The 23,292-nt window shown below is 40.2% G+C and overlaps 1 protein-coding gene across 5 annotated transcripts in view; it reads right to left on the reverse strand.

The window, feature by feature from the left end:
• Positions 1-23,292, reverse strand: part of LOC115216772 — a 55,249-nt gene that overhangs the window by 10,596 nt on the left and 21,361 nt on the right. For 2 of the 5 annotated variants that reach the window (XM_029786340.2, XM_036506415.1), the window contains exons 6-10: positions 21,879-22,577; positions 6,033-6,731; positions 4,213-5,678; positions 3,870-4,006; positions 769-843 (exon numbers count right to left, since the gene is read on the reverse strand). In XM_029786340.2, the coding sequence (XP_029642200.1) occupies positions 769-843; positions 3,870-4,006; positions 4,213-5,678; positions 6,033-6,731; positions 21,879-22,577 (3,076 nt within the window). Of the gene's footprint in view, positions 1-768; positions 844-3,869; positions 4,007-4,212; positions 5,679-6,032; positions 6,732-21,878; positions 22,578-23,292 lie in introns of those variants that run through there. The other 3 variants (XM_036506416.1, XM_036506418.1, XM_036506417.1) reach the window with 3 other exon arrangements.

The following is a 23,292-nucleotide window of genomic DNA, read 5'->3' on the forward strand; positions in this document are numbered from 1 at the left end:
AAAATGCTTCAGACCAAATAAGTGCAAAGAAAACTTTGCAACTACACAGCTATGCTTGCACCTATTTTATCATCATCAAATTTAGTGTGTAACAAAATTTGAATGATCTTCATGCATCTGTGAATTTGAAAAAAAAAAACAAGTATGACTTACACAGACATGACTGACAACAGTTAGCTTAGAAAACAAATTTGAAGATTATCTTTTTGCGGAGAATATTGAAAATACAGGTAGACAAACTCTAGCAGTAATAATTTCCTTTATCAGTAGTGGTGAAAATGAAATTGAAGCAATTCATGAAGAAAGTGATGCTGTGCTGTAATATCACTTGGTTTAGAAAATTGAGAGAGAGATTTTTAATATGTACTTTTCTCAGTGGCCAGGGAATATGGAAAAGAAACTTAAAACAATGTAAGTGATATGAGCAATTGGTTGGAGCAGTTGACAAGTGAACTTTGTAACCATATTTCCTTGTCGTATTTTCCCATCTGAAAGGAGGACATTATGGACAATGCAGTCCTGGTTACAGTAAATATGAAAAATATGAAGATTGGATGGCCATGACAGGTGCAGCTATTCTGAAATAAAACCAACTGGAAGACAGGTGAGACTTTATGACAAGCTTCCTCTCTTCACCCATTCTCTGTAAATTGAGTTGTACAAAAGAGGCTAAGTCGTTATAAGATATAGCAGAACAAAACTTTTACAAGTCCTGATTTCATTGACATTTTTATAGCAATTACATTATTAAATAATAGTTATACTTACAAGTTTAATGCAGGCTCTCTGTATGATATTGATTTAATGGCATTTCTTCGAGGACGTTTAACACTAAAGGTGTCCCTGATAAATAAAAAATAAAAACGTGTTAAAAATTTTTCCTGATCCAAACAAGTGTTTTAACAATTCAGTAATATATTTCATTTTTATACATATTAATTTGCTGGAAACACGTTTAGCCTAACTGAAAATAATTATGTTGGAATTATACTACAAACATTTTCAACAACTCCACAACATATTACATGAGCTTTGTTAAGTTAGTCATCAATAAGTATGGGTATGACTTGTTTAAATGCTAACAAGGGAAACCTTAGCTTTGATCAATAAATTAGTATCAGTTAGGCACATGCCACAAATTTCAATAACTGACTATATTGATCCCCAGTATCTATGTTGAAAATTATTTGCTTAGGGAAGTTCTAAACAACTCTTCAGTCTTAATCTCTGCAAGTTTATGCATGTAAGAAAAAATTCTAATAGGATACATTTTCCAAAAGGAATGTTTGAGGGTTGACACATGGTAGAGATTATAAAGAGAAGTGAAGAAGGAATTAGGTGGCCTCCAGTAGAGGTGTTACAGAGATTGCTAGTTGTACTTTGAGAAAAATGAGTGCAGTCTGTTGAGTGTTTTTGTCTCCTCATTCACCATTTTCCAGTTATTACAATTTTACAGGAACAAAATCAAAGGAATGTACTGTGCTTTAATGTCACATTTTTGGCTTAGTTTCTACAACTGATCCTCTTCCCAATGCAAACCTCTTCACAAAGGGCATTGGGTGCATTTTACATGATACCAGCACTAATGAGGTTGTCATATAATTCACAAAACTAAAAAGCCTTTAAGTATATGTTTGACATATTGTTATAAACATTTAATAAATATTCATTTTCTGTAATGATCAAATATGAAATTATAAACAGCCACGCAATTCCACAAGAACATAAGAGGATCTAATCCCACCTTTTAAATTAATTTTATTTTGCTTGTTTCATTCTTGCCATTCACAACCATTACTTTTGCGTCATGATCATTTTGCTATGAATTATTATCATCATCATCATTTAACATCCACTTTTCATGCTAGCATAGGTTGGACGGTTTGACTGGGGTCTGGGAAGCCAGGAGGCTGCATCAGGCCCAGTCTGATCTGGCAGTGTTTCTACAGCTGGATGCCCTTCCTAACGCCAACCACTCCGTGAGTGTAGTGGGTGCTTTTACGTGCCACCAGCACAGGTACCATGTGAGGCTGGCAATGGCCACGATTGGTAGGTGCTTTTTACGTGCCACCAGCACAGAGGCCAGTTAGAGTGGCGCTGGCAACGGCCACATTCGGATAGTTCTTCTACGTACCACCAGCACTGGTATCACAACTACAATTTCCATGGATTTTTTATCGATTTCGATTTCACTTGCCTCAACAGATCTTCACAAGTAGAGTTTTGTGTCCCAAGAAGGAAAGGTATGCATTAAAAATGTTCCAATATTTTTGAGCATCAGTGGAGAACCTTTTAGTGTCAAGGTAAATTGCAAGTTCCTAAGAACCTGTGAGGGAGAGTATAATCTCAACAAAAACAACAATATAGGCTTTCTGGTATGGTTTCTTATTACTGAATAGTGGAATTCCTAAAATGTGGTAGCTTGGGCATTAAAGTGGACATTAAAGAAACACTGGAAAATGAAGATAATTTCTTCTGAAGATTCAGAAGTATCAAAATCAAATGAAGAGTTTGCATGGTGTTCTATTTGCATTAGTGATATGCTTAATGCCACTAATAATACATAATGTAAGGCAGTATAAAATTAGTAATATCTTAAGTGTAAATGTCAAAATTGATGACCATTAATGTAGAGGAATTAATCATACACATACTTTCTCAAATCATCATCATTTAACGCCTGTTTTCCATGCTGGTATGGGTTGGACGGTTTGACTGAAAACTGGTAAGCAGGGGAGCCCCAACAGGTTCCAATTTTCTTTGGCATGGTTTCTACAGCTGGATGCCCTTCCTAATGCCAACCTAAACTATGAATATTCACTGAGATATATGTATACCTTTTTTATGCAACAAATGTATTTTTAATGCATCAGCCTCGCCTGGCCTCCGTGCCGGTGGCACGTAAAAAGCACCATCCAATCGTGGCCGTTTGCCAGCCTCGTCTGGCACCTGTGCCGGTGGCACGTAAAAAGTACCCACTACACTCATGGAGTGGTTGGCGTTAGGAAGGGCATCCAGCCGTAGAAACATTGCCAGATCAGACTGGGCATGGTGCAGCCTTCTGGCTTCCCAGACCACAGTTGAACCGTCCAACCCATGCTAGCATGGAAAGTGGATGCTAAATGATGATGATGAATTAAGCTATTAACTAAATCCGTATGAATGAGATAGCCTCACTGGAACACAAAATATATTTCATTACTTTTGATAGGAGAAATCCACTCATATTAAATATTTATATACTATATTCTCAAACAAACAAAAATATTTTTTACAATATCTTAAACAGCACTTATCTTTTATATTTATTGCTGAAAGCTATTTAGAAATTTATAAACATTTATCCAAGACCTGATTATTAGCAATGCTTGAATAAACAGCTTAAATTTTTTTAACAGTGAATCACAGTGTATGAATGGTTCACATACAATGAACCAAAACAGGAACCGTTATGTGGTCACTGAGTCAATGTGAACATTGTTGTATTTACTGAATCAACAAAATAGTCACTGTGACTGATTTCTCAGACCACAGCCTATCTAGAAAAAAAGAGACCACATTGAATACTGTAGTCCAGCACAGACTAGAGCTGTGGAAGAAAAGACTGTCTTGATGAACAATACCAACTGAAGGTTAATCAATGACAAGACTGAACCTCAATTATAGACAAATTAAACATATATATTTAAAATAAATGTCAATGTATATTTATATTCTAGAATAACCAATAAAATTATGCAATGAATGAAATTTCAACTTCATATGAAAATAGTTCATAAACATGAAAACAAACATTTTTATAAGTTCAGAATTTGCAACAAAACTCAAATGCTGATGATACTACATAAAAATTAAAAAAAAAGATTTACCCATAATTATCTTCAGATAGACGTTTTGGCGTATTTTTGGAAAAATTTAAAGGACTTGTATTTCTTGAAGTGGCTTCTGCTGGCAAATCAGTGAGTTCCACATCAATATTTTCCTTGATTTCACAAATTAATGTTGCCTGGAAAAGAAAATTTGATTATGAACAGCAAACAGTATATCATTATAACTCTTCAAGTGACCAAAAATCTGAAGCTTTTTCAGTAATATTTACTCATGATTAAAAAAAAAAATAAATAAGTGAATCCCTCTTATTTCAATCTTATAATCCATTAGTAAAAAGTAATTATGAAAAGCATCTGAAAAAAAATTTTAGAGATGATTTACCTTTCCTTTCACTTTAGAGTGAACATCTTTTTTCATTTTTAAAATGTCATCAGCATTAATCAAATCAGGTGTCTTTTCGCTGAAATTTTCTTTGTCCGTCTTCTCTGGAACATTTCTATGTGATTTTCTAGATCGGGATCTGACATTTTTTGTACTAATTTCCTGTTCTAATTTGCTAAGTTTTCCTTTACTTAATCTGGATTGTCTTTTCTCTTTTGTGATTTTAGTTGATGATAATTCAGAAAGCATTTTTTCATCTGAATTACAGCAGTCTGTTCCTGAATTGGTACTACCTGCTTTAACAGAAGAAGCTGATCGTGATCTATGTTTGGATGAACTAATTCTAGCATTTTCTGCAGTTGAGTTGGTCAAAGATTCTCTCCGTATATGACTGCTTGATCTGCCTCTCATCCTTAAGGGTACATTAGTGGAAACGTCATCATCTTGTAAAGCTTTTCTATAGCGCTCAAGAATGTCACTGACGTTACTTGATTGTTTTAATGAGGATACAGTTCCTTTTTCTAAATTTTCATTTGGTTTAGAATGCTTTTGTGCTCTGTCTTTGTGCAATTCATTCATTGTTGATTTGCTGTTGGAGTTAGAAAGTTCAGAAGTTTTCCCCTTGGGACTTTGAGAAGGACTTGAAATCACCATCTCGGAATCTTGCTTTAAACTATTTTTATTGGTTATTTTAGAATTTTCAGATTGTTTCATGCCTCCATCAGTCTTATCAGAACCAACCAATTCTAATCTCGTAGTAGTCTTTTGACAATTTTTATTAATTTCTGGTGTAGCTTGTGGTTTTATAACACTTGTATCAAAACTTTCATCAACTTCTGCATAACTAACAACTTTTGACCGTGTTCTGCGGGTAAGAGTTCTCACAGGAACATTAGTTTCACATGTAGATATATGTTTGCTTTCATAGTCTTCATCATCATCATCATCTATTTTTTTCCTTGAACGTGACTTTTTTCTAGCAACAGGCTGATCTTTAGTTAATGATTTCTTAGACTGTGAAAGTTTTATCTTTTCTTCATTGCACTCATTAGAAATTCTGGATACAGTTTGGTTATCATTAATAATTTTGTCTGAATTATCTTTGACATCAGTAATCTCTTCTTTTTTCTTCTCTTTTGCCATGGCAACTCGCTCACGATATTGACCAAGACTTTGGCATTTACCAAATGTAGAATCATTCAAAGAAACATTATAAATGCCTTCATCTTTTACGTCTTTCTTATTTAACAATTGAGGAGTTTTGTCATGGAAATCAAACAAAGATTTTGGTTCTTCCCTGTCTTTTTTCTCTTCGTTAATTTTCTTTTTTGATCTGACATTGGGTGCAGATGGTCGAAGACCAGAAAATTTTTTCCTTGTCGCGGAAAAAACAATCTTCCCAGGTTTTGGTAACCTTAACTCAATAACAGTTTTATTTTCATTATCATCAGTTTCTTTGCATTTATCTAAAAAGAAAAAAAAAAGAAAGTTTCTTAATTCAAATTGAAAATGGACCAGTTTGTTTATTTTAATAGAGAAACAATAGGAGAAAATACAAACAAACTAAGTTACCTTGAAGTACTCAGTTTTCAATTTCATTACTTTGAAGCATAATATTTAATTACATCAAATTCATATAAGCATTTCCTCAAATAGATTCTGTAAATTTGTGACTGTAGACCTGCATTTTGTTTTGTAGCAGAAATTACGAATTACCATGTCAGTGAATGTTTTCACCTAAGCAGCATTTTTATATTTTGCATCCTTTCATTTCATTATAGAAAGGCAGTGAAACAAATTAGAAAAAAAGAAATACACACCTCTTTCATCTTCCTTTTTATCCTTTGAGCTCTTTGACGATTTTTTGTTGCCTTTTGCTTTTACTTTATTAGGTGCTACTGTTGGTTTAACAAAAGTTTCTTTAGCAACAGTCGTATCTTTTTGTTTCTCCAGATTTATATCAGATGGATGAACATCATTACCAGTTGGTAGATTTTGTGATGACTCATGCATTACGTCAGTGTTGTTTATTATTTCAGTCAATTCCATGTCAACTTCACCAGTTATTGTAACGTTGGGTATGGCATTATTTAAACCATTATCAGCATCATTAACTATTAAGGCTGTTTCTGCAGCTTTACCATTTGGCATTGATGCATCAGTACAAGGAATATGGTTAGAGTTATTTTTAACTACTTTATCCCTGTCAGCTGCATTTTCCAAATTAACTTCTTCTGCACAAGAATCTTTAATAACTGACGGTTCTAAAATATCCAATTGTTGGTGACGCTTTTTGTCAAGACCTGTAGCAGACAAGTGTAATGAAGAGCGGCGCCTTTTTCGGGTAGTTGGGAGATTTGAACCAAAATCGATTTCATCCAGAGATTCCCGTCTAAATTGAATACTGGAACGTCTTTCTACATCAGGGCGACTTTTAGTAGCAATTTTAGGTTTTTCAATGGGGACGTTTAAATGATTTTCGTCAGCATTTTTACACAATTTTTCAGATTCCAATTCAACTAAAAAATGAATAGGAAAAGAAAAGAATTAGGTTTTACCTTTATCATAGAAAACAAAATTATGAAAAATAATAATTTATTACTAGCTGGACCCATGAAAAATTCATGGAAAACATAAAAAATGTAAGCATGTGTAAATTGTGTGCTGGTGCCATGAGAAATGTTTCTATATTGTGACGGTTACAGAATATAGAAAGAAGTGTAAAACCGATAACTATATAATCCAACCAAAATATTTCAGTTATGCAAACATAAACAGAATTACTGTTTAACCTTAAAATACATTGTACATATTCAAAGAACCTTTGTGGTTTAGTGGTATGGAACGTTCCTGTGATATTCTTTTGTTCCTTTACTTGTTTGTCATTTGATGGTGGCCATGCTGGAGCACTACTCTTTAGTTGAAGAAATCGACCCCTGGACTTAATATTCCCTGTAAGCCTGGTGCTTATTCCATCAGTCTCTTCTGCTGAACATCTAAGTTATGAGGACACAGACACACACACATATTATATATATATATATATATATATATATATATATATATATGTAACGGGAACGAATAGCTTATTGCACTTTTTGGGTGCAGTTGGTGCAATCACTTTCCGTTGCTTTTAATATCCAGATTCTACCAGTCAGAAAACACAAGACACAAACGTAAAAAATATATATACTTTATTCTCTTATCCACAGAACGAAATAAGTGGTGTATCTGGTATCCCTTGGTATGGATGTGTCAGAGCTGAACTTTATCGCTTGTAAGATTTTACAATGTTCAGCCGCTAAAAAACAGAACTAGTCAAAATGGCGTCCGGAGAGAGCGAAAAGACTACGTCTGCAACCTTCAGTCGCCGTGTCTCAAGTCACTGCCTACTGCTGCTATATCTCTCTGGACCCTTTTAAGGTTCACGCTCCCTTCGCCTAACAAGCCAAACGCCACGTCAGCAAATTCCCTCTTCCGGTCTTTGCGCATGCGCGAGAGGGCTCTTCCCCTCTGCCTTGGTGAAAGCACCAACTCCGCACGCGCGAAACAGAAAAGGGCGGTGCGCGCGCACACCGTTGTATAGGATCACTACAAAGCTCCCCCCCCAGTGCCTAAGCATGAACAATATTCCTTGTAGTGACTAATAAAAACTCAAGGTGGATACCAGATAACCAAAATAGCACACAATATAACAAAATGGCAGAATTTACAATATACACAAGAAAATTTACCAAAAGGAAAAAAGAGAAAAAATACTCAAAATGAGCAAAATCAAAGGTGCATGTGTGAATAAGAATAGCTTCCGGCCAACGTGAGAAATGATCGATAAAGTTAAATATATATGAGAACCCATTACTCACAGACCATGGTCCAACCAAATCAAGGTGGACATGGCGAAAACGGGCTTCAGGAGAAGAAAACTGTCCAAGTGGAGCACGAACGTGTCCATGGACCTTAGCACTCTGGCACTTCAAACAAGAGCATGCCCAAGAGGTAATCGATCGTCGCATATTGGGCCAAAAGAACTGTGGCAGAGATACCTGGATGTGACAGTGAATGAAGAGCATCAAACACAGAACGTTGATGTTTCTCAGGTACTAACGGTCTAGGAGAACCGGTGGATACGTCACAAAGTATAGAGCCTTCCGCTGAAAGGAGCAGAAGCTAGGCAAACTTACAGTTAATAAACCTAGGCGAAGTTAAATCCAACTCCTCTAAAGGTGGTTGATCCTGCGAAATAGCAGTTAAGTCAATTGCTGCAGGAGAGGAAATGGAATTGACAGATAGATCGCTAGTAACACAAAAGGCAGACAGTGCTTCAGCTGAAAGTGTAAGGTTAGCAAGGTGACAGTGCAAGCATGCTGGTGTGATGCGCGAGACAGATAATTTTCTCTGTTAATTACGTGACCAACAGGGGTCTAACAGGGAAAAAATTACGCCTAAACATGGGCGCAGTGCATGTGAACATCCGACGTTCTTTGAGTCGGGAAAATAATTGAGCTGACGCAGACGTGTTGCAGAACAAGGCAGTACACGTGCAGAACAGAGGTGCATGAATGCAATAGGGCTTGCTAGACTGAAACACAGCAATGAATATGCCAGTGGTTAATGTAGTAAGGCTGAGGCTGCCAGCCAGTGCTTGAGCGATTATATGCCTCGGTCGTGCAGGAACAAAAGTGTGACATGCTGGCGCGTTATAATGGACAAACAACTTTCTCTATGTATACGTGATCGACCTAGGGTCTTACAGAGATGAGTTGTGTCTACAAAGGCAAATTGAGCATGGAAAAACAAGCGAGAAAGGCATGTGTGACGTATGAATGTGAGAGAGATAGATGTGTGTGTATTAACTATGTGTGTACGTGTGTGCGACAGAAGTACAAACAAGGTGACCCCGACGTGATTCTGGTCTTAAACCAGAGATCACTTAACAACAAAAAAATCCAATGCGAGCAAAATAAAAATACACCGCATAGGAAAAAAAAGTCTCTCAGGGTATTTCAGACAAGATGGAGTTAATTTACCAGTCCGTAATAGCCTGATACATAATAGCAGTTCGTTCTGTAACAGAATGCTGAGATCACAAATGCAGATGCCGATTGAACACATGTCGTGTAGCGGTTGTGGCTTCAATGCTGTGACAGGTTAAATTGGTACAGAAGATCTCGCAGGTAGACTGTGCTGTTAATCCTGGTGTGTATACACTAACAGCGTGAAAGCTAAACTTCCGCGAGTTGCTATTTACATATTGTTGAGGTCGACGGTGTTGAAGGCGACAGTGACGGACTTGAGACACATTGTTGCTTAGTGTTGCTGGCGACGAAGATAACGACGACGTGAAGTCGAAAGACAACGATGGTGATGACGACGGCAGAGAAAAGGCATCGATGATATGAAGGTGTCCGTGGTGTATGTTAGTGTCGTCATTATTGCTGTAAATAAGAGAGGCTCCTTTTATAACTGTTTGAGGGGACCGGAAACAAATCGTTGAAGGATGATGACTGTGCACAGTTGATCGTGTTCAGACTTGGCAGAAAAAACTGGATTTTTTTGTTCACAGCACTGGATTCTGTGTCTGTGGACCAGATCGCCACGATGGCCGACAAGGTGTTGGAGTTTTCGCGCCCATCTCCCTCGCGGGGCCTGTACGCATGTACAGGGCCCCCTCCGACGAACGATAAACTAGCCGAGAACATCTATGCGCTTACGCGGAGAATCGATGATCTATGCCGTGCGATCGGGCGCCTATCTCGCAGTCGTAGTCGCTCTATTTCCCGTAGTCGGAGTGACTATGTTTCTCGTTCCAGCTGGTGCTGGTACCATTCGAAGTATGCTGAAAAGGCAGATCGGTGTACCCAGCCGTGCACTTTCAAGCCCTCAGAAAACTAAATCCGGAGGAGGTGAGCACGTCACCTTCTTCCATCTCGTTTCCCAAACATCGTGCATTCTTTGTAAAAGATCTGGTGTCGAAGAAATTCTTCATGGTGGACACCGGCTCCTGTTGCAGCATCTGGCCCCTTTGTCTGGCTGCAGACAAGCCCAAGCGCTCTTCGATTGTCTTGCATGCTATTGACTCGTCTCCCATAACCACTTACAGTCAGATTTCGCTGCGCCTCGACCTCAACCTTCGTCGAGACTTTCAATGGGTTTTCGTCATAGCTGACATCCCGCATCCTATTCTCGGCGCTGATTTCCTGGATAGGTTTAATCTATTGGTGGATGTCAGGCGTCGGAGGCTTCTTGATAGCACGACGTCGCTCTCTACACCAACTGAGAGTTCCACCACTGCGGTCCTTAGCCCGACATTCTTTGTTGCCACCTCTGGAGACCCTTTTCGCTCTCTTTTGGTTTCATTTCCGGAGCTAGTGGACATTGCCTTTAAACCGGAAAAGCCTACCCACTCGACCCTCCATTTCATCACCACCAATGGGCTACCTGTATTTTCACGACCACGGCGCCTTGCGCCAGACCGACTAAAAGCGGCCAGGGCCGAGTTTGAGCACATGCTTCAACTTGGCCTTATACGCCCCTCCACCAGCCCATGGGCATCTCCCCTTCATTTGGCGCGAAAGGGCGAGTCTGATTTTCACCCGGTTGGAGACTATCGACGCCTCAATGCCGTAACTATAGCCGACAGATACCCGATTAGAAATCTCCGGGACTTTACGGCAAATCTCCATGGTTGTACCATTTTTTCGAAGGTCGACCTTATACGCGCGTACCATCAAATACCGGTCAACCCAGCCGACGTTCCGAAAACTGCGATCACTACCCCCTTTGGGTGTTTTGAGTTTTTGTACATGAGTTTCGGTTTGCGGAATGCTACTAGCACTTTCCAGCGTTTCATTGATGAGGTTGTCCGTGGTCTTGATTTTGTGTTTGCCTATGTCGATGATATACTCATTGCGAGCGACACACGTAAAAATCATCTCCAGCACCTTTCTCAGCTTTTTCAGCGTCTTCGCGCTTATAGCATACGCATAAATCCCGACAAGTGTGTTTTCGGACGCTCTTCCCTAGATTTTCTAGGCCATCATATTGATTTGACTGGAATCAGCCCTCTCTCGTCAAAAGTCGATGCCATTCAACGCATCGCACCCCCCACTTCCCTGCGCCAGCTCAGGCATTATCTAGGGATGATCAATTTCTACCGACGTTTCATTCCCGGTTGTGCAGATAAGCTGCTACCTCTCACCAGGCTGTTAAAGGACTCTCCTAGAAAGGACAGTCAAGTCACCCTCTCTGTTGAGGCAGTGACAGCCTTTGAGTCCATTAAGAAGGAGCTGGCTTCTGTTTCTTTGCTTGCACATCCAGTTCCTGGTGCTTCTCTCTCTTTGACTGTGGACGCATCGGACACTGCGATTGGCGCTGTGTTACAACACAGTGGATGATCATATTCGACCTCTAGCTTTCTTTTCCCGTCAACTGCAACCAGCTGAACGACGATACAGCACCTTTGATCGTGAGCTCCTAGCGATCTATCTATCAATTCGTCATTTCCAGCATCAACTTGTAGGGCGAGATTTTGTGATCTATACGGATCACAAGCCCCTTACGTTTGCCCTGTTTTCAAAAACGGACAAACTCTCACCCCGTGCCTTTCGGCACCTGGATTCTATCTCTCAATTCACTAGCAACATTCGACACATACCTGGAAAAGAGAACGTTCCTGCTGACGCTCTCTCTCGCCTTCCAGTTTGCGCCCTCTCGTCTCCGGCTGCTATCGACTTAGCTGCCATCTTGCAGGAGCAGCCACCTTTGGCGTCGTCAGACTTGACTTCTCCCAAGTTCTCCTGTTGCCAGTTTTCCTACCTTCCGCTTCCGTCAGCCGAAGGCACCATTCTTTGTGATACTTCCACTGGTTCTCCCAGGCCACTGGTGCCTGAGAACCATCAACGCTCAGTGTTTGAAGCACTGCACTCCTTATCACATCCTGGCATCGCTGCCACCCTTAAACTAATCACTGCTCGGTTTTTCTGGCCGAATATGCGTCGCACTATTACTTCTTGGACATGCACCTGCTCCAAGTGTCAACGATCCAAGATTCAACGGCACGTTCGTGCCCCGCTTGGTCAATTTCCCCCCATGGAGGCCCGTTTTCGCCATGTCCACATCAATCTGGTTGGACCATGGCCTGTGAGTCGCGGGTTCTCTTATCTGTTAACTTGTGTCGATCGCTTCTCCCGCTGGCCAGAAGCCATTCCGATAGCAGACATTTCTGATGAGACTGTTGCGCGAGCTTTCGTTTCAAACTGGATTTCCCTCTTCGGAGTCCCGTCCCGATTAACAACTGATCGTGGACGTCAGTTTGAAGCCTCGCTATTTCGCGAATTGTCGCGAATTTTAGGTGTGCACCACATCCACACTACAAGCTACCATACAGCGTCTAATGGATTAGTTGAGCGGTTCCATAGACAGCTCAAGGCCGCTCGTCGTGCCTCTTCAGACCCACAGTCCTGGATTGAATTTCTGCCCATTGTGCTTCTCGGCTGTCGGACTGCTGTCGAGGCAGACCTGGGGTTTTCTGCTGCAGAGCTGCTGTATGGTACCACACTGGCATTGCCTGGTACGATGTTGGTGCCAGACACTTCCCAGCCCCATGATCCGGCGACCTATGTCACCAGACTACGTGCATATTTTTCGAACCTTCCACCCATGGTTCCCAGAAAGCAATCTCCACTGTCCCATCTTCCACCAGATATGAACACCTGGTCGCATGTTTTTGTTCGGGACGACTCTGTGAAGGGCCCACTTGTTTCTCCCTACAAAGGACCTTTCCGTGTGCTTTCTCGCACACCAAAGGTTTTCACGATTGAGATAAATGGTCGTTCAGAGACCGTTTCCGTGGACCGTTTAAAGCAAGCACATTTTGAGACGTCTTCATCTTTTGATGACAACCTTGACACACCCACCTATGCACCTTTAACAACACATTCACCTGCACAAACGCCTTCACCTGCACAAACGCCTTCACCTGCACAGACACCTTCACCTGCACAGACGCCTTCACCTGCACAGACGCCTTCACCTGCACAGACGCCTTTGCCTTCACCGGCTCCTACAACACCACCCTCGCCGTCAACGGGTGCCCCGAGCACACCGTATGTTACAAAATCGGGCAGAACAGTGCATTGGCCCAAGAAACTTTCAAAGACAATCTACATTTAACTTTCTTTCAAAAATTTTTCTTCTTGTATGATATTATGTACCAAGTCTTCTGGGGGATCGGCAAGCCTTCTGTTTTCTGCAGCACCACCACAAATTTTCTTGTTGTCGTACTTCGCACTCGGAGGGGAGCCTTATAGTGATGCTACTGTGTAGGGTTCAGCGCGCATGCGCAGAATGGGACTACTTCCGGGTGGCCACCGGAAGTCTTCCCTCATGCGCATGTGCGGGAAACGTTCCCTCAAGCCCACCAAGCTCAAATCTTTCTCTCCGGCTCCACAGCTTGCCGCGATAGGACGTACATTCAACGGCTCTGACAACCTCACTGATAGCCTCCATCGACCATCAACAAACTAACACGTAGCTGTATATCAGAGGCTGTCTTTCTCCCATCAGACACGTACGACATCACAATAAATAAACGAACTGCTGTCTTTTTACCTTCAACCTGACTTCGTCTGTATTGTCTTATAAGATTATATGTGACTAGATCGGATATCGACACCTTTTCAGTGAATCGATAACAGATCCTTCGTTACACCTTGTTTCCACACCTGAAACTTCTCCAGTTCTGATAGTGACTCAGCAATTAGAGCAAGGTCATCAGCATAGAGGAGCTCCTAGGGGCATCCTGTCTTGAATTCCTCCGTTATTGCCTGGAGGACTATGATAAATAGGAGAGGACTGTGTGTATATATATATATATATATATATATATATATATATATATGCATATATATGTACATATGTGTGTATATATATATATATATATATACATGCATATATATGTACCTTTTTCTTTCTCTATGCTACCCAAAAAAACATCGCCATTTTCCACCCGTTTCTCTTAAAGTACCTTCAATCCTTTAATTCGATCTTCACCATTCGCGGTGCCTTCAAACCCAAAATTACCATTATTAGCCCCAACCAAACTTCCTTCTTCCCCAAACTCAGACTTCCGGTCAATCTATTTATATGCACCGTCTCTCCCCACTCCTATCATTTCTTCTCCGATTCACAGCGATGTCTATAGCAAGCTAAGATTTCTCCCTTCTTTTTCATACATACATACATTTGCCTACCGTTTAAATGTTTTGAACTTATACCACCAACAAGCTTTGCTTTCCTTTTTCTTTCTCTATGCTACCCCAAAAAACATCGCCATTTCCCGCCCGTTTCTCTAAAGTACCTTCAATCCTTTAATTCGATCTTCACCATTCGCGGTGCGCCCACCCTTTCCCACCCCCACCACCAATACCGGTGAACACTGTTCTCACTGTTCACACCATCTACACCGGATATGCCCTCCCCCACCACCATTATGTGTGTGTCTCTCCCTCCTACCACTCCTCCTCACATGCTTTCACTGTGTATTACCCCTCCACCACCACCAAGACAAGCAGCTAGCGCTGCAGCTCATCAACTGCCCCACCTATCCTACGTTTCCTCCTGTTATTGAATCTGTCACTGCCTCAACCGGCTATCTCCTTCCAGTCCCCTCCCCCACTCGTGATGTCCTACGTTTTATTTCCTACGAACCTGCATCAACCCTAGCTGTCATCGTTCCTCCTTACTCCAACCCTCCCCACTGGTGCTTCCCTATATTACCTGCACCCCCAAAAGCACCATCTGAACGTGGCCGATGCCAGCGCTGCCTTGGCTGGCTTCCGTGCCGCTGGCACGTTAAAAGCTCGAACCGATCGTGACCGATGCCAGACCCACCCTGGCACCTGTGCAGGTGGCACGTAAAAAGCACCCACTACACTTGCGGAGTGGTTGGCGTTAGGAAGGGCATCCAGCTGTAGAAACTCTGCCAGATCAGACTGGAGCCCGGTGCAGCCTCCTGGCTTCCCAGACCCCGGTCAAACCGTCCAACCCGTGCTAGCGCGGAAAACGGACGTTAAACAATGATGATATGTGTGTGTGTATGTATATATATATATATACATGCATATATATGTACATATGTATGTGTGTGTATGTATATATATATATATATATATATATATATATACACATGCATATATATATATATATATATATACATGCATATATATGTACATATGTATGTGTGTGTATGTATATATATATATATATATATATATATACACATGCATATATATATATATATATATATATACATGCATATATATGTACATATGTATGTGTGTGTATGTATATATATATATATATATAATATATATATATATATATATATATATATATATATATATATATACACATGCATATATATGTACATATGTGTGTGTATGTCATCATCATCATTTAACGTCCGCTTTCCATGCTAGCATGGGTTGGACGGTTCAACTGGGGTCTGGGGAGCCCGAAGGCTGCACCAGGCCAGTCAGATCTGGCAGTGTTTCTACAGCTGGATGCCCTTCCTAACGCCAACCACTCCGAGAGTGTAGTGGGTGATTTTATGTGCCACCGACACAGGTGCCAGACGAGGCTGGCGAACGGTCACGCTCGGATGGTGTTTTTATGTGCCACCGACACAGGTGCCAGACGAAGCTGGCGAACGGCCACGCTCGGATGGTGTTTTTATGTGCCACCAACACAGGTGCCAGACGAAGCTGGCGAACGGCCACGCTCGGATGGTGTTTTTATGTGCCACCAACACAGGTGCCAGACAAGGCTGGCAGACGACCACGCTCGGATGGTGTTTTTATGTGCCACCGACACAGGTGCCAGACGAGCCTGGCGAACGGCCACGCTCGGATGGTGTTTTTATGTGCCACCGACACAGGTGCCAGACAAGGCTAGCAGACGACCACGCTCGGATGGTGTTTTTTATGTGCCACCGACACAGGAGCCAGATTAGGCTGGCGATCGGCCACGATTGGATGGTGATTGTTACGTGCCCACAGCATGGAGGCCAGTCGGTGCGGTACTGGCTACGGCCACGTTCGGATGGTTTTCTTGTGTGCCACCGGCACTGGTACCACAAGGATACAAATTCCATTGATGTTCATCTATTTTGATTTTGTTTGATTTTCACCTGCCTCAACAGGTCTTCACAAGTATCACAAGAAGGAAGGTATGCACAGGTGGACTGACTACGTCCCAGGTAGGGGCCACGGGTTATGGCCTGACTAGTCTTGCCGGGTCTTCTCACACACAGCATACTTCCATAGGTCTCGGTCTCTAGTCATTTCCTTGGTGAGACCTAAACTTCGTAGGTCGTGCTTCACCACTTCGTCCCAGGTTTTCCTGGGTCTACCTCTTCCACAGGTTCCCTCAACTGCTAGGGTGTAGCACTTTTGCACACAACTATCTTCAGCCATTCTCGTCATATGACCATACCAGCGCAGCCGTCTCTCTTGCACACCACAACTGACGCTTCTTAGGTTCAACTTTTCTCTTAAGGTACTTACACTGACGATTATGAACACTGATATTACACATCCATCGGAGCATACTGGCTTCATTTCTTGCGAGCTTACGCATATCCTCAGCAGTCACGGCCCATGTTTCACTACCATGTAGCATGGCTGTACGTACACATGCATCATAAAGTCTGCCTTTTACTCTGAGCGAGAGGCCTTTTGTCACCAGCAGGGGTAAGAGCTCTCTAAACTTTGCCCAGGCTATTCTTACTCTAGCAGTTACACTTTCAGCACACCCACCCCCGCTACTAACTTGGTCTCCTAGGTAGCGGAAGCTATCAACTACTTCTAGTTTGTCTCCCTGGAACGTGGTAGAAGTTGGTCTCTGCACATTTCCAGTGTTTATTTCTCCTGAGCATCTGCCACATACGAAAACTATCTTCCCAGTTAGCCTACCTTTGACATTGCTGCACCTCTTATGTGTCCATAGCTTACACTTGGTGCACCTTATAGAGTTTCTACGTACACCTTTTTTACAGATCGAGCAGGGCCATCTACCTGAAGTCGTTTGTGGTTGGTCCACCTTCCTACTTATTAGGACTTTGGTTTTGGCTAGGTTGACTCTAAGGCCCTTTGATTCTAATCCTTGTTTCCACACCTGAAACTTCTCCAGTTCTGATAGTGACTCAGCAATTAGAGCAAGGTCATCAGCATAGAGGAGCTCCCAGGGGCATCCTGTCTTAAATTCTTCCGTTATTGTCTGGAGGACTATGATAAATAGGAGGGGGCTGAGGACTGAACCTTGGTGGACCCCAACCTCTACCCGGAATTCTTCACTGTACTCGTTGCCAACCCTCACCTTACTAGCTGCGTCTCTGTACATGGCTCGCACAGCTCTCACTAACCATTCATCTATCCCTAGTTTCCTCATTGACCACCAGATAAGGGATTGGGGGACCCTGTCAAAGGCTTTCTCCAAGTCAACAAAAGCCAGGTACAAGGGCTTACCTTTGGCTAGGTATTTCTCCTGCAGCTGTCTTACCAGGAATATAGCATCAGTAGTACTTTTCCCTGGCACGAACCCAAACTGCATATCATCTAAGCAAACTCTCTCTCTCTAATTAACTGGGCTATAACCCTCTCCGTAACCTTCATTACCTGATCCAACAGCTTGATGCCCCTGATATGTATATATATATATATATATATATATACACATGCATATATATGTACATATGTGTGTGTGTATGTATATATATATATATACATGCATATATATGTACATATGTGTGTGTATGTATATATATACATACACAATCATACATATGCATACATATTTATATACACCTATGTATCTGCATACATATACAAATATATATATGCATGTGTGAATGTGTGCACACATGCATGTTTTAGATTGAAGTCAGTAAAATACATTATCCTATAATTAAAAAAGGAAATAAGGACTTGTATCATAAAGGGCAAGCATGGAAAAATGAACCAAAACAAAAGAAAAAGAAATGTAAGTATATAAAAAAATGTAAGTATATATACAAATATATATCTACATATGATCATTCACATAACATTTATATATATATATATATTATATATATAATATATATATATATATATACACTGATATAGATATATATGATATCATCATCATCATCGTTTAAAGACCACTTTCCATGCTGGCATGGGTTGGATGGTTTGAGTGACGGCTGGCAAGCCAAGAGGTCGCACCAGGCTCCAATCCGATCTGGCAATGTTTCTACAGCTGGATGCCCTTTCTAATGCCAACCACTCTGAGAGTGCAGTGGGTGCTTTTCACATGCCACTGGCACAAGGGCCTGTCAGGCAGTACTGACATCAGCCATGCTTGAATGGTGCTTCTTATGTGCCACCGGAAAGGAAGCCAGTCAGGTGGCACTGGCAACAGCCACACTCGAATGGTGCTTTTTACATGCCATTGGCACGGGACCAGTCAGGCGACACCAGCATCAACCACACTCGAATGGTGCTTTTTACATGCCACCAGCACAGGTGCCAATCAGGTGGTACTGTCATCGAACAGAATGACGACTTCACTTGCCTCAACAGGTCTTTGCAAGTGCAGTTTATTCCCCAATGATTGAAGGGTACTCTTTGATGGGCTGGTCATACTGCACTGGCATAGGCCACGGTTACGGTCTCACTAGGCTTGCCGAGTCTTCTCAAGCACAGCATATCTCCAAAGGTCTTAGTCAGTTGTCATCACCTCGGTGAAGCACAAAGTTTGATGATTGTGCTTCAAGTGAATGATAATATTTTGAAAACAAAAGTGTTTAATATTCAATTTCATATACATCTATTTTGTGTGTGCGTGTGTGTGTGTGATAAACTAAACTGATAAACTAAATACAATTTACAATAAAACTCTGCAGTTTTATTTTGATTAAAATATCAGCTTTTTCAGAGCAAAACCATTGAATGCTGTTTGCCTGCCTTTTAGTGTCTCTGTCATTCACTGCCACTCCATTTACAGTTGTTTCCCTAGCATGGCCAATGAAACACACATTGCGCTTTATTATATGTAAGATTAAATCAATAACATGGTCTACTGGGCTAAATTTAGGTGTGTAGGCATAGTACAGGAACAGGCAGGGTTATATGGTTAAGAAACTTGCTTCCCAACCATGTGGTCTTGGGTTCAATCCCAATGTTTGACACCTTGGACAAGTGCCTTCTACTATAACCCCAGACCAACCAAAGCTTTGTGAGAGGATATGGTAGAATGGAAACTGAAAGAAGCCTATCGTCTGACAAATGTATCATTTTTACTACTTTTATGGCTGGGTACCCTCTCTAATGCCAACCCCTATAGTGTACTGGATGCTTTTTACATGACGCTGGCACTAGTGAAGTCACTAAGTAATTAAGACCCCTCAACTGAGTTGGATAGTAGGACTGAGGAAGTAGCTTTATATTAGGTGATGAGAAGTTAAATTAAGATAGGAATCAGAAACAGGTGTCTTTCTATAGGGGAGCTACATAGTTACCCTTGTTGGTCAAGAAAGAGAATGGTAATGAAGATGCTTCAGGGCATAACTTCAGATTACAGGAAGGTGAATAAAAGAGATATGGGCAGGTAAGTAAGTTTGTAGGAATGTAAGAAGTGAGTGGCAGATGGATAATGACGGGGATAGAGGGTAACTGCAGTGAGTGATGAACATGATGGAGGCATGGTCAATTGTGAATATTAGGTGGAAGGAATGTTGGAGGAAGTAAGTGTTGATCAGGAAGGTAATAGATGGCAGCAAAGAGGACATGAAATGGAGTGGGGTGCAAAAGTGATGCAAAGTGCCAGGGTACAGAAAGGTGGAAATAGTAGGAGATAGAAAGAGGTAATGGGGTGGGTTTATTAACATTATTCTTTGAGCAAATAAGATCAGTATTTGAAAACACTGAAAAGAAATTTGTAACTAAATAAGCAGTGAGTGGCTTTTTAAAATTTAATTATCAGTTAATCTCATTTTACAGCATCACTTCAATTTTTCTAATAAACATTCTGCACAGCAAGCTTGTTGCTACACAGCTGGCTAGCAAAAGTAGACAATATTCTTCTACTGATGAAGCCTGATAACATTGGCCAGAGAAGAATGTTAGATAAACCATATTTTTTTTCTCAATTGAACAGCTACAAATTTCATCTTACACTTCATTTTGACTCTTAATAGTTCTTATAATTTGACTGACATACTCTTTTCAGTACAATCCCTTTATCCACAGAGCAACAGATGATGATACTGGTACTCCAGTCTTTATAATAATACTTTGTCTAATTTCATTAACTCAACAACAATTACTCAAAACCCTGCAGCTTTCTGTCTTTTGTATCCTATTCACTGCCTGATATTTCAAGCATAACTTGTCGTATTTCATTCATGCTCTCCATATAGCAAAATAATTTATAAATTACTGTGTAATTTATAAAAGCAACAAAATTGGCCATTTTCTCTGTTGCTGGGTACATCAAATGATGAAGTACCACAACAAGTGGTAACATGCTGAGATACATCCAACCCATGCTAGCATAGAGAGCTAGATGTAAAACGATCTGCTTATGTAAATATTTTTCTCACCAAGAGCCCTGTGCTGGTGGCATGTAAAAAGCACCCATGCCAGCACCATATAGTAGTGCCCATGCTGGCACCACATAAAAGCACCCATGCCAATGCCCCATAAGGAAGGATCCCAGCCATCTCTGTAAAATGGTTGGCATTAGGAAGGGCATCCAACTGTAGAACTCAAACCACATCAAAGTGGAAACTGGTGCAGCTCTCCTGTCTGCCAACTCTGGTCAAACTGTCCAACCCATGCCAGCATGGAAAACAGACATTAACCCTTTCATTACCAACCTGGCTGAAACCAGCTCTGGCTCTGAGTACAAATGTCTTGTTTTCATAAGTTTTGAATTAAAATTTTCCACCAAACCCTAGTCACAATTTATGCTCCTAACACTAGCTTAATGATAACTAAGTTATTTTACTAAATTCTTTGTTATATTTAAAGTAATTGAAAGAAACACAGGGCATCTTAAAATAAATACAGTAACAAAAGGGTTAAATAATGACGATAGTGACTCTTCTGCAAAGTTTTCAAAAGCATAAAACATTTGTTTATACAATACTTTTGGCAAATTTACTGTGAATATCTGGAGTATTTAAACATGGGATATTTTTAGAGTTAATCAAGTGTATTTGAAATAAAAATCCAGCTTGATAAAAAAAAAAAACACAGCAAACAAGCTTAGACCATTAAAAATCTGGAGATATACATTTTTCTTCAAGACAACATCACCCATGATATTTTTATAGAGTAAAACCTCTTTTTTAGTAAATTTGACATTGGAGAAATTTGAACTCAGACACTAAAGTCTTGGAATAAATGCTGCAAGACCTTCCATCAAATGTTGTAATAAGTCTTAATTCCCCACCAATAGAATTAAAGCAATTTATTCTCACAGAGCACTACATTTTGTTTTGTAGCAGAAAATATGAATTACCATGTCAGTGAATGTTTTCACCTAAGCAGCATTTTTATATTTTGCATTCTTTCATTTCATTATAGAAGGGCAGTGAAACAAATTAGAAAAAAAGAAATACACACCTCTTTCATCTTCCTTTTTATCCTTTGAGCTTTTTGACGATTTTTTGTTGCCTTTTGCTTTTACTTTATTAGGTGCTACTGTTGGTTTAACAAAAGTTTCTTTAGCAACAGTCGTATCTTTTTGTTTCTCCAGATTTATATCAGATGGATGAACATCATTACCAGTTGGTAGATTTTGTGATGACTCATGCATTACGTCAGTGTTGTTTATTATTTCAGTCAATTCCATGTCAACTTCACCAGTTATTGTAACGTTGGGTATGGCATTATTTAAACCATTATCAGCATCATTAACTATTAAGGCTGTTTCTGCAGCTTTACCATTTGGCATTGATGCATCAGTACAAGGAATATGTTTAGAGTTATTTTTAACTACTTTATCCCTGTCAGCAGCATTTTCCAAATTAACTTCTGCACAAGAATCTTTAATAACTGACGGTTCTAAAATATCCAATTGTTGGTGACGCTTTTTGTCAAGACCTGTAGCAGACAAGTGTAATGAAGAACGGCGCCTTTTTTGGGTAGTTGGGAGATTTGAACCAAAATCGATTTCATCCAGAGATTCCCGTCTAAATTGAATACTGGAACGTCTTTCTACATCAGGGCGACTTTTAGTAGCAATTTTAGGTTTTTCAATGGGGACGTTTAAATGATTTTCGTCAGCATTTTTACACAATTTTTCAGATTCCAATTCATCAACTAAAAAATGAACAGGAAAAGAAAAGAATTAGTTTTTCTCTTTATCATGAAATAATGATAAATAACAATAAGCAAATATTACATAGAACAGAATTCTATTTTCCCCAGGGTCTTAATAATGTGTATCAACTTTAATTACAATTTTATCATAATTATTAATTTATCTCTGTACCATTGATTTGTTTTTTGATAATGTCAAGCAAAATGGAAACATCAAGAAAATAGACTTGAAAAATGTTTCATGAAAAACATTCATGATATCTCAATCAGTATAAAACAATAAAAAAAAGTCTGAAAAAGAACATTACTTTTAAAATGGAACATAAAGTACATAAGAAAGTTTATAAGAAAAATCTGTGTAACTGCATTTTGATCTCATAATCATTGGGATCATTTTACTTGGAAAAAATATTCGCTACCACCATCAAAAGATAGATAACATTCCATAACTGAATATAGAGATCATCTTTGATGTTACAAAGTTCTCTAAAAAAAATATTGCTAGTAGATTAGCTTCTGCTGTTCCTCCGCTATATCGAATGTTCATAAATGAAACGTTGTGATGCCAGGAAATGAGATTGGTTAATTGATAATCTAATTATAAAGGGGAACCAAATACATAAGTATTTCTTTTATTATAATAATGGGGGCCTCTGCAGTCAAAGCTGATCATTCATCTGCAAGCAGGGGTGAGGTTTTTTTTTATTATTATTAT

This window comes from Octopus sinensis, linkage group LG10, assembly GCF_006345805.1.
Source record: "Octopus sinensis linkage group LG10, ASM634580v1, whole genome shotgun sequence".
NCBI lineage: Eukaryota > Metazoa > Mollusca > Cephalopoda > Octopoda > Octopodidae > Octopus > Octopus sinensis.